Below are 12,943 nucleotides of genomic sequence, written 5' to 3'. Positions count from 1 at the left end.
TATATCTACAATTAAAATTATTTCTCTATTTTATTTCATTTTCTTTTCGAATAGGTCAATAGACGATCATTTATCATCGCGATAGAAAACATCATCACGAGATAGAAAAAGAAAGAAACAAATCTTACGTATATATTTTCCAGTTAATACAACCCCGACGGTAAGAAAATAAGAATAAAATATAAGTATCTAAAGTATCGAATAAGTATCCTGAGTTATCGTGTAAATGCGACTGTGTGTGTGTGTGTGTAACACAATTAAAAGTAGTAATAGACATTGAAAAACGGTCGGTCATCGTACGGGCAATGCCCGTGACCGATGTCACAGCTTTCTAACATAAGCGGATTTGTTCAAAATATGCATCGTATAGAAAATTTGTTTCGTAGTTCGTCTGTAATTGGTATGCATCGTTGACCGTGAAACCGTACTGATGAATTTCATTTGAAAAATAATAATCGTGTCATTAGTATTTTGTTCCTTTTAAAAGYACGATTTTAATYAGCTGCTACAYATTTTTGTTTGTTTGTTTGTTTTAAGATTAAGTCATTATTTTGTTCCTTTTAAAAGCACGATTTTAATTAGCTGCTACATATTTTTGTTTGTTTGTTTGTTTTAAGATTAAGTCATTATTTTGTTCCTTTTAAAAGTACGATTTTAATCAGCTTTTACACATTTTTGTTTGTTTGTTTTAAGATTAAGGTATTGACGATGAGAAATAAATAAATGTGTTGTGAATAATATAAAGAAGAGAGTATAAAGGTATCGGTTAAGTGTAATAAAAACGGGGTCAGAAAACCAGCTCACACCTCGTACGAGGTTGTTACGAGTCATTCACGATCTCGTGGACGGTGCCGTCAATGAGCATTGTTGCCACCTCATAGTATGACGCTTCGGTCTTTCGTGTGTTTAGGTTGCACTTTTCGATGGGCACGCGTCGTCCGTCCATGACGGAGAGGAAGCAACAACCAGTAGTCAAGTCATGCTTAGAAGGTGCATTTTTTACATTTCGACTACCGAAAAGTTAGTTCGAAGCAAGTTAGGCCTTCCCCGTTAGTCTCTTTCGGTCTGGAAATCGAACCGAATCGTCAGTCTTGGGTTCCTTCCTTTCTACTTTCATTTATTCTTGTTTTTAAGAAAAAAATTCATCACATAATATACAAATAATTATCTTATACAATATCTTTTTTAATTATTGTGAAAAGTGATCATTTTATTAACGCGATTTATCGTTTAAATATTCGTGTATCAAACAATAAAGTTCGGAATTTATGGGATGTGAAAAATATAAGAAGAAGAAGAAGAAGAAGAAAAAGGGCGAGGTCGAAAGGCAAGTACGCGTTAACTGCAACTAGAAGAACTTCTTCTTAAGGTTTCTTCCTAGTGCTGATATGATCTCAACGTTGGTACGAAACGATGTACCCAAGTAACTGTTGGTTGCTGGTTGCTTACTTCTGTTGGTGCTGGTATTTATACTGATGGTGCTCTTACGACGTGTTCTTTACGAGATTCTACGATCTTGATCTCTTTCTTTTCTTTTTATCTCCCTGTTTCTCAAAAAACTCGGCAAAAATAATGAGGGGAAACTTTAGTTAAGTTAATGCTGTGTGATTCTTTCGACTAACACGTTAAGATTCCATTCGTAGATAATACAATGTTGTTGAACCCTGAAGTGAATGAAATGAAACAAACAAAAAATATATATATTGTGATATAAAAACAGTTCCCAGTGCGAATAAATGAATTATACTATTTTCATTTATTTTCTCACACAGAATGTATGAACAAAGTTTTAAGAGATTAACTTAAAAAAAGGAAAAATCTTGTCTGACCGATCAAAGTGGACACAATCATGACCTACTGATACTGAATTTTTAGCCTACATTTTTGTGACCCAGATTCGAAAGGAACGTTGTTATAGATCATGACCTCGGAAGTAGGTGTTGCAAGTTGTCATGATGCATGAATTCGACTAAAACTGGATGTAGACAGTAAAAGAGAGAGAAAGAAAGAAACAATGCGAACCCTTTTCAGATGACAGATCAGATTTCAAATCAATTCATTTATAATATCCTATCGTTATTTTTTAAAGTGATCATAAGTGAATCGTAATAGTACGGAAAATGAATAAATTTTCTGCTTGCCGAATAAATTTTCTACTCTCTCTCTCTTTAAAAAGATGCATTCAGCAAGTGCTGTGATCGGCAGATTTCACACAAAGTTTAAACCCGCGTTCGCGATTCTTTTCTGGTATCTTTTCGAATGCAAAAACGACCAACAACTCTTTTTTACATGTGTGTGTGTGTGCGTATAAGTGTGTATTGTTAAATATTAATCGACTAGAAAGGAATTTGCTTCGTAACGAAAAACAAAGTCCGCGAAGAGGTGCTCGAATGAAAGAAAGAAAGAAAGCAAGCAAGAGAGAAAAAGAGAGAGAGAGGGGGGGTGGGTCAGGGGGAGGAGGGAAGAGGGAAAAAGTTTCTCAGGAAGGTGTTTCGTGGAAGGAGTAGGTCGAAGAAAAAAGGAATGATTGGATGCAATAATGATAGGTTGAAGGTTGTGTCTGGAGAGGGTGTCTAGAAAGGGCTAATGGTACTTGAAGTGACAGGTTGACCTCAAGGAACGCGTTCTGATACATATCTATCCTAAATCAACACGATCTCTGCCGAAGGAGCCTAAACTTAGGTGTCCTCAACTTCGTCCGTTGTTTATTTAATGTTTGGCTTTACAACATTATTCTTGAGTACTCGAATTTGTATTTTTGTAGATAAGATTGTAAAAAAAAAGAAAGTATGCATGCGTCAACGTATTTTTATGCGTAGACAGATTGAATTTTTCAATATTCGGATTGATGATTTGCTCAATGGGCAACATTCGAACGAATTTTTGTATATTATTTTATTATGAATTGTTAGAATGATTAGTGACAAAAGGAATATTATAAAATAGTTTCGAATGAAAGCAGAAATAAATTCGCGTACAAATTAAAATGAAATCTTTAATTATTTTCGCGAATGGTCAGGATGATCGTGATGACGAATTTAAGAAAATGTTTTGAAAGAAAATTGTGATAGGTGTCTACGAGAGAGTCAGGTAACAACCAACCAACCAACCCTTCGTCGGGTTCGTTCAGGAACACTCCTCCATTGTTGTAAGAAATTCGAAAAGTTAAAAAGGCACCCGAACAGCAGAAAGACGTGCCACTTATTTCAACTTTTCATCGTTACTTGCCAACTGTCATCGTTCACCTTGTCATCGTTATATCTTCAACCCTAATACGAGTTTTATGGTAATGTTCTAATCCCGACGATAGAGAAATATTAAAAAGAAGAAGTAGAAGAAGTAGAAGAAGAAGAAGAAGAAGACCTCGAGTCTTTTGATATTCATTCAGAGATGAATTCGAAATCTTTTGTAGATGGGAGACTAAACTTTTTCTTTTTTCTTTTTTTAAGTCAACCTCGCGTGTAGTAAGTTCTCCTTTTAGGCGGGCCTTACTTTTGCCTAATTAAATTATTCCTCTCGTAGGACGTATTAGTAAACCCATGACTACTTCTTCTTACTCGTCCACATACAATCTCTCTTCTAAAGATGATTAATTAAACGTGTTACCATCACCGTTGGAATTCAGATCGATTGGTCGAAACGTTCCTTCTGCCTATGAGTTATTGCTTCTCGTGATTAATTATGTTCGCGACTAGCTCAACCAACCAAGCAAGCTAGCTAGCTAGCTAGCTATAGTTGCGTTGCCCCATCATATTCCTAATCTCGATCGAAAAATTTCTTACTTCTTCTTGGAAAAAGAATTGTTTCTTTTTCATAGACGTTCACGTCACCGTTGTTGCATGAATTACGCTAATGTAACAAACCAAAAAAAAAAGTGTCAACGGAATAAAAGAATGAAGGATTCAAGAAAATAAAACTAATAGAATATATCCCTAGGGAATATACTAGTGCATAAAAATAGAGAAAAAGAAAACCAGTTCGATATTTTATTATTTTAACATTAAACGAAGAAGGGCCTTGGAACGAATCGTATTGCAGTATACACTTGTTGTAAAATGATAACGAATTGTTGTACATAGTTATTACTTCTTATCGAATAATTTCAAGATATAGAAAAAGAAAAGAAAAGAAAAGAAAAGAAAAGAAAAGAAAAACGAATTTTGTATTACGCAAGCAACGTTTGAGTTATTATCGTTATTTTCGAAGGAAAAAAGAAGAAAAAAAGAAAAAAACCGAATTGACCAGCAACCCGTAGCCGTCTATTTTAATCGTAGTAGCCCTTTACTCGGGGAAGAGTGCCCTCCTGGATTCAGGACGAATCCGTGGCGTGCAACGAGCCACGATATGAGTAATGGTGCGTGCTCGTGTTATACAGAGGGTGGTGGTGGTGGTGATGGTGATGGTGGTGGATATGGCAAGTCATGGCCCTGAGTATCCCTGCGAGCCCGTACACGGCACGGCATACCACGCCAGGGGCAGCTGCCCCCGACCCTGCCAGCAACTCGCGCAACCCCCATGGGGATTTCTGCTTGGTATAGTCGTACTAACATGGCGGAACACGTACGGCTCCAAATATTGATTCCAGTACTCTCTCTCTCTCTCTCTCTCTCTCTTTCTCTCTCTTGGTTTCTTCCTAACAACGAACCAAAGAGAAAAGTTCCATCACTCTCTCTCTCGTTTGACCGGCCATCGTGAAATCAGAAAACACTGGACCATACTAACCACCCACGCCCACCCTTTGACGTATCTAACAAGCACAAATTTAATGATACGATTAAGTATTACCCCTTTGGAATATATTCTCTCTCTCTTTTTCTTTCTTAATTTACGATGACCAATAAGAAATATTTGAAACAAATGGATTTCCTAGCTCCATTGGGAAAGTATAACAGCATATGGAATTTGGTGCTTTACTTCAGGGAGAAGGAACACCATGAATTTCAGTTTTTCGCGGCCCGGTTCCTCTCTCTTTCTCCGTTTAACAATTTCGAAAGCAACGTCGAACGAAATTAGTCACGGCCGTTGCCACGCATTGCCCCGCACACAGTTGGATATTATTATTTTTTATTATTATCATTATTATTATTATTAACTTTTCTTTTCTTTTTTTCTTTCCTCGAGAGTACGAGGTGGTGGTACCAGTTCGTAACGAATCGAAGCGGAAATTAAAAGTAGGAACGTTAACGTGGAAAAAGTTCAACGTTCGATCGAGGTGCATTATTATCCCCCACATTGCAACTTTTTTTTTTTGTTTTTTATTACATCGAATATAGAAAAATTTTGTATGCTTACTTTTTCCCCCACCCCTTTTTTTTACTTTCTTTCTTATTTTAAACCAATGTATTTGAACTTTAACGATCTTGCCGATCATATTAAAATAAATTGTTCCGATGAAAGTAGAATCCGGCGAGGAACTTCGATCTTTTAAAACGATTAATTTTCGAGTGGAAAAAAAAGAAAAAAAAAAAAAGAAAAAAAAGAGAAAGAGAAAAAGAATGAAAGAAAGAATGAAAGAAAGATAGGAAAAAGTTAGTTCGGGGCGTCTGCGCGTACGCATGGCGGATGCGGCCATGCTTTCCAATACGATCATCTTCTTCCCCCATAAGAGATTTCGTCTAACGCATGGGGATACGATACGCATACGCGCCGCCTGCAACGCCCGCGCACGTGGCAGATGTCTCCTTTTACACAGTTCACGCATGCGTCCCTATAACCAACCCCTCGAGCCCCCCACTTCTATACTTTACCCATAAGAGTATCTCCTATATTCGAGTACCCGTATCGAACGATGATGATGACCATTTTTCCTCCCCTCCTCCCCCCTTTCCTCCCTCCACCTTTCTTTATTATTTTCTTTTTGTATTTTCCTTTCAAAGATTTCCCATGAAAAAAGAAAAAATTTCCTCCCTCTTTTACTGTGTGTGTGTGTGTGTGTGTGTGATCGTTCGAAAACCTTACGCCCAAGAAGATTTGAAAGTTCAAAGTTTCAAACGATGAGATAACGTCGAATAAAGGCGGAGTCGAACAAATTGAACGGCCATTATACGATTTCCTCGTACCTCGACTAACCCAACGAATCGATTTTACTATCTTTCGATAGGTAATAACTAGTTTGCTGAGAATGAATACGAATTTGAAATGATTCTGATAACATTTTAAATACAATTGAATTTCGTAGTTCGCGAACATATAATTCCATTTGTATAAATGTGTTAGTAATCTATAACACACTTTTTTGGTATATCAAAGAAAATGTTATCATAAGAAATGTATAATTACAATGAATTTATTTATATTCATATCTAAATATAATATAAAATATTAATATAAGTGTGTAAAAAAAAAGAAACGAGTGTTAATTTGTAATTTATGTACTAATACGAATACTTTTGTAGTATTATACTATTTGTATTGCAAGATTTCGGTTTTTATTATGAAATCAATCAAGTAATCCAAAGTTTGATTGTATACTCCCTAATAATAATAAATTCCAATGAATAATAGAATGTATTTTGTTTTGTATTTGTCGTCTTCTCGTTCGATTTTTCGAAAATTGTTTATTGTTTCTTGACGAATCTAAAAAAACAATCTAAGGATGATCATTGTTACAAAGTTATTTCATTGGCACACCCAATAGAATATTAACGCTCTCGAAACAATATGATATGATAATTTATTCAACGCTTGTATAAACTTTGAACAACTGGTCCGCGTGTAAATCCATCATGCTTCGTCAAATTGCTACAAGCACAACTCGCACGATGATAATCCTTCTTTAACTTTTCTCGCATGTTTTCATCATCATCATCTCATTTCTTTTTCTTTTTTTTTATCAATGAAATATGTTCTTTCTTTTTTTCATTCCTGTTTTCGTCTCCCCAGTAAGTATAGATCGCGATCGGCACGAAAAATATATTTCATTCGTTGATTTTTTAAATCGCGACTACAATTTTTACGAAAACAATTTCATTATCACGAATAAAATTAACCGAAAAAAAAGGAAAGAAAAGAAATAACATATAATTTAATTCTTAATTTGTCTTATCAATCCTGTCTACGAATTTTTTATCAATTTAAGTGATACATTCTTAATAACAAAATCATAACAATTCTATTCCCCTTTCAACCTGTTCTCCAAACCGAAAAAATAATCTTATAAATATATTTTTTATCAATTTAAGTAATACATTCTTAACAAAATCATAACAATTCTCTTCCCAAACCACAACATCGTAATAACCAATCTAATCTTTATCACAAAAAACTTTCTAATGGCTACCATACCCCTTCTACCCTTTTTCTACTATGTCTAAAGAATAAAAATGTGCAAAAGGTTGAAGAAAAAGAATAAAACAATTGTAAAAAAAATGTAAAAAGTATAACCTAGGGTTGACTAAGATAGAACTAGCAAGAAAGCAAGCAAGCAAGCAAGTAAGCAAGCAAGAGGGCAAGTAAGTAAAGGGCAACCAACAGAAACAGTGTGTTGTTTCCTCTGAGCATGGTACCGCCATCTTGCCGGCGACTTTTTAGATCTCCATTTTCTCTCGATAAATCTGGGTAGAAGAGAAGGAACGAAGGAAGGAACGAAGGAACGAAACAGGGAATACGGGACGGGCAAAGAAATCGAGTTGCTTTTGTGTATATCAGTCGCCCCGGCTCATTAATCACACGCGCCGTACGTCGAATAGGCTCGAGTTGATCGACGACGAGATAGCCGAGTAATGAGCTTCGTTGCTCTCTCTCTCTCTCTTTCTTTATTTATTTCTTTATTTATTTCGATCTCCTTCGATCCTTTACCTCTGTGTTCGACCAATAGAAAGAACTTATTATATTGCTCGAATCGAATCGCGAAGCAGCTTCATCGAAAACTCCTTGCACACGGTCCAACTGTTTTATTTAGTTTTTTCTTTTTTTTTTCTTTCTTATATATTCTTGTCATTATTATTATTATTATTATTATTTAAAAATTTTTAACTGATTGCTTCGATTATCATACATACTATTTATAACATACCATACCACTAGGCTTTAGCATTTAATTTCCGTAAACGTTAACGCGATTACACGGATACGGTATATACAATGTTGAATATATGTATATGTATATATGTGTGTGTGTGTGTATATAGATAAAATCAACGACAAAGAACTCAATGACGTTAATTATGCAATTATAGTCGATAAAACGGGACCCCTATTGCAAGAGGCTAATTATTTGCCGCTGTTGGTTTGCTAACTTTGTCCTTCTTATTGGAATTTTTAGTTTGGTTTGTCGAAACACACACCGTAAGAATAAAATGTTATAATAATTTTTGTAGTGACAAAGTAAAGGTTAATGTTAGTTACGATCTTTGATAATTATTTATTGAATTTAACATACTTATTACTTAATTTTTTAAAACTTTTATTAGAAAAATCTGTAATGTGTTAAAATAATACGCGATCTCCAATGATAATCATATTATATGCGAGAAAATTAATACAAAAACAGAAAAAAGAAAAAAAATAAGAAAAAATATCATCGAAGAAAAATAACATAAAGAATGGAAAAACGATCCCCCATTAGAATATAATTAGGTTAATATTAACAATTACATTGTAAAAAGGTAAGAGTTAAAAAATTCATGAAAAATTTATGTGAACAAACGAGAAATTATTAAAAAAAAAAAAAAGAGAAAAGAAATAAAGAAAGAAAGAAAGAGACGATGAGGATCCTCGTAAATTGCCTCGACGTTTGAGTCTTCAAAGCCGAAGAAGAAGAGTGAGGGGTGGTGGTGGTGATGGTGGTTCACGGTGAAACGAGCACGCTCGCTTCAACGCAAAGTAATTAAATGCAGAGGAAAAGGAAAAGGAACAGGAGCAGGAGGAGGATGAGAAGGAGGATGAGAAGGAGGATGAGAATGAGGAGGAGGGGGAGGGGAAGTGTGGAAGGGAGTTAAAGAAGGGCTGGCCAAGTCGAGAACGAAGAACAGGAAAGAAGAAGAAGAAGAAGAAGAAGAAGGATATGGGGAAGGGGAGGGGGAGGAGGAGGAGGGGAGAAAGGTAGCGAGGGCGTTCCTGATGCCACTCCCCGACCTCTTGGACTCCTCCGGAACTGGTACCTGCCTGGCAAAGCCCGTCGTTATCCTACCTGAATAAAGTGCAGTCCCTTCGATCCGAGTACCAACTCTCTTTTACACACATACATACATATATATATATATATATATACAACACATACTCATCATCCTCTTCCTCCTCCTCCTCCTCCTCATACTTTTTTACTTGATTTATTTTGTTGTTTTTCGTATATATGTATGTGTTACGTGTACGAGTCGTGACAACGTCCATTCGTATTTCTCACTAGGGAATTTACACACACGTGTGTCAGCCTAGATTTATTTTTTCTCCTCCCCCCATCACGACTTCTTACTTTTCGTATGAATGCACTTTTTATGATTGCAATGCCAGGTATAATACTGAGAGGTATAAGTGAGTAATTCTTTCTCTCTCTGAGTAATTCAAGTGATACACGATTAGTTTATATTGTTTTCGAATTGAATCGAATCGAATTTTCGGTCATGAAAATTCTTTAGGAATTTTGTTTTTTCTTTTTGATTTGTCAGTCTCGTCTTAATACTAATATAAAGTTTTAAATAGAAGTTTTACAAATTTCGGTTGATTACGACAGACAACGTGCAGGAACAGATTACAACAGAACCGAAAAAATTACAAATGTTTCATCCAATTTTCTTTATTTTGATTTGTCAGTCTCGAACGAAACGTGTATCAATGAATTAATAATACGAATATCAAGTTTTAAATAGAAGTTTTACAAATTCTAGTTGATTACGACAGACAAAGTGCAGAAACAGGTTACAACAGAACCGAAAAAATGCATAACTATGTGGATTTTTCATTGATATGAAACTAAAGTTCGTAATTATTTCTTAGGTAAAATGTTTGCCAAACTGATTTAGACGTGTTCCACACTTTTATCAAATGTCAAAGTTCCCCTTTCTCTCTGTCTTTATTTTTCTGTCTTTTTTTTAGGTTTGATCGAAAGTTTTTCGACGTTCACGAGAGGTAGTAGCATTGGTCCGGTCGCGTTTATGGTAATTATAAACGCGAAAGGTGCCGCCAGGTGCTCCGGTTGCTTTCGACTCGATGCTAAAATTGGTTCTTACAAATTGCCGCGTTAATTCGACACGGTCCGAGAATAAGCAACCAACGAAGGACCAGCAACTTGTATTCAGCTGTTCGTTCGATGCACAAAGAAATCCAATGGGAACGTGTACGCGGCGTATTCCTGCACGTTTGATCGACTTCTTTAATTGGGAACTCGCGAGAAAGATAAATTGTTCAATCGAAGTATCATTTTTTTCCAACATTATTTTACAAATAAGTAAGTAAAGTATATGAAGTTATGCGTTATCAATCATTGCCGAAAAGTAGCATAATCATTCCAAGAGAGGGAGTTGAATCATTTTTGAATTAATTTGTGTGCCCATAATTATGAAAGTGGTTTAACATAAGTCATATATTTCTTGTTTTGAGATATTTAAAGGATTACATTTGAACATTAAAAATAAATTCTATATAATATTAAAATAACAAACATTATCTAAAGGTTCATTTCTGACAATATCGTGTGAAAATTACATTGAATTTAATTTAGTTTAAAATAATGTGAGTTTGAAATAACTGATGAACTCATTTTTTTTTATGACAATTAAATAAAATAAAATGTAACGTGTCGATTCATCAGGAGTAATACCATTATGTAAAACTAAAAAGAAAGTAAATGAACATGAAAAAAAGAAATTCAAATGACATTTAGAAAATCAAGAAAAATCGTATACCGACTCACCAGTTTCGAGATCCACGGTGTAATTGCGTCCTGCCCAAGGATCATCATCATCCTGATGTTTTACCTCAACCCCCTCTGGATCATCCTATAAATAATGGTATCTTCTAATAAAAAATCATATAGTCCTGGGCACGTGGGAGGAGTAATCATTCGTAAAGGATTAAAAATGAAGTGTATAAAAATTGAGGATTATCGTATTAACCATGGACATTGGTTCGCACAGGGTATAGCAAGGTTAGCTAGCTATAGGTGTATCCTTATTAAATGTATATCTATATATCTACATACCACATACTATACAAACTCGTTAAATTATCTGGAAAATGAGGATAGAAGGAAGAGAACCGGTATAATAAACGATTACCGTGGTATAATTAATCTACATTTTTTTTTACTCTTTCATTTTATATCGGTCAATCAAAAAGTGAACGAGCGATTAAAAATTTACACCATCAATACAATGTGGTTGACATTTTATTTATTTTAATTATCGAAATAAAATATCTCTCTCTCTCTCTCTCTCTTTTTAAAACAACATTTTATAAATTACGAAACGAAGGAAAATAGACAGATCGTGAGATAATTATCATTGAATCAATACAACCATGATGGTGGTAGTAATCCTGCAACTATAAACGACAATATCAACAAAAAATTAGAAGAAACCTGCCAGTAAAAAAAGAACAAGAAAAGAGACGAAAGATAGAAAGAGAGGTCTATGGTGGTAGGTGTAGGGGAGAAGGGGGGAAGAGTATTCAAGGCCGATTTTCATATAGACGTCATAATCAAGTCCCAAGCGTGCAGAGGCAACTGTCGAGAAATGAGCTAAGGGCGCACGTTGTTGCCCTGAACCAAAGGTCGATCATGGCAACGTTATATACGTGCTGCACTGAAATGAGTTTAATGAAAACAGCATTATACTATGATCATTAATCATAGAGAACCTCTGATAGTGGCCATCCAACAACAACCACGCGCGTTCAACTTCTCTTTCTCTCTTTTCTTTTTTTTTTTATTCACCCTTTTTTCTCTCTCTCTCTCTTTCTATATATATATATATATATATATAAGCCCCTCCCCCTTCCCCCTTTCCACCCCTCAAACCCCATGGTTCCATCTCATTCTGTTCTTTTTTCATTTCTTTTTCATTCCGCGTGATGTATCGTCCGTTGAGTGCCGCGTTATTTCGGCCTCAGTGTTATGAATACAAAGTTCGATATCCACGAACACGACCCCCTCTCCTTCCCTTCCCTGCCCTTATCCCTTTCCTTTTTACACCCTTCTTCTCCTTCCCCTTTTGTGTGTCCCTCTTATTCACCATCATTCCTTTTTTTAGACTTTTCACGAAGCCAATCTAACGCGTTTGGAATTCATTCTCGATAATTCAAAGATTTATTGTTGTTTCAATGTTTTATTTTGTTAATAAAAATTGTTTACACATTTTTATATGGGAATGGATTTAAAAAAAATTCCAAAACGAACGAATTATCGCTGATTCCGATTGACAATAATTATTTCCGATGATATAATATTGTTATTGAATAAAATATATTTCTTTTTGTCTTCCCCCGCCCCACCTTCTCACCGTCAAAGCAAACGACAATGGGGAAAAAAAAGAAGAAGAAGAAAAAATAAATAAAAAGAGAGAGAAAGAGGAGAAATAAGGCAACGGTTCGATAACTCGCGATGACTTTTCACGGTCATCGATTCGAACTCGCAGCATCATCATCATCATCATCATCCTTTTTTTTTTTCTATGGGGTATACATTGCGTCCTCTTTTCGTTGAACGCGACAAAGGAGGTCCTGTCATCGGTGCAGAAGAAGGGCCAGCAGTATTCTCACTGGCATAGCTCTCAATTAAGAAACTGTTACGAGTTCCCATATACACCATACACAATCGTTTTACTCGAATCGGAACGAGGTCTGTCTGTCTGTCTGTCTGTCTCTAAGAATACGTGTTTCTGCATGTATGTGTATGTGTGTATTTAGCGTATCAAACTCACCTCGATCACATGGAATAAATATGAAATCAATGTTCGGTATGGACATCGAACTGCAATCGTGTATTAAATCCTACTACTATGGTGATGGT

At 35.4% G+C, this 12,943-nt stretch overlaps 1 protein-coding gene across 1 annotated transcript in view; it reads right to left on the bottom strand.

The window, feature by feature from the left end:
* The window catches only part of LOC106792005 (segmentation protein cap'n'collar), a 59,887-nt gene extending 47,188 nt beyond the window's left edge, over nucleotides 1-12,699 (bottom strand). Inside the window, exons 1-2 of the mRNA XM_014758092.1 lie at nucleotides 12,694-12,699; nucleotides 10,850-10,934 (exon numbers count right to left, since the gene is read on the bottom strand). Of these exons, the coding sequence (XP_014613578.1) occupies nucleotides 10,850-10,934; nucleotides 12,694-12,699 (91 nt within the window). The remainder of the gene's footprint in view (nucleotides 1-10,849; nucleotides 10,935-12,693) is intronic.
* Between the last annotated feature and the right edge of the window lie 244 nt (nucleotides 12,700-12,943).

This window comes from Polistes canadensis, unplaced genomic scaffold, assembly GCF_001313835.1.
Source record: "Polistes canadensis isolate GaletaPanama2010 unplaced genomic scaffold, ASM131383v1 scaffold_366, whole genome shotgun sequence".
Classification (NCBI taxonomy): domain Eukaryota; kingdom Metazoa; phylum Arthropoda; class Insecta; order Hymenoptera; family Vespidae; genus Polistes; species Polistes canadensis.
The sequence above is the reverse complement of the archived record's forward strand: the minus strand, read 5'-3'. Positions and strand labels throughout refer to the sequence as shown.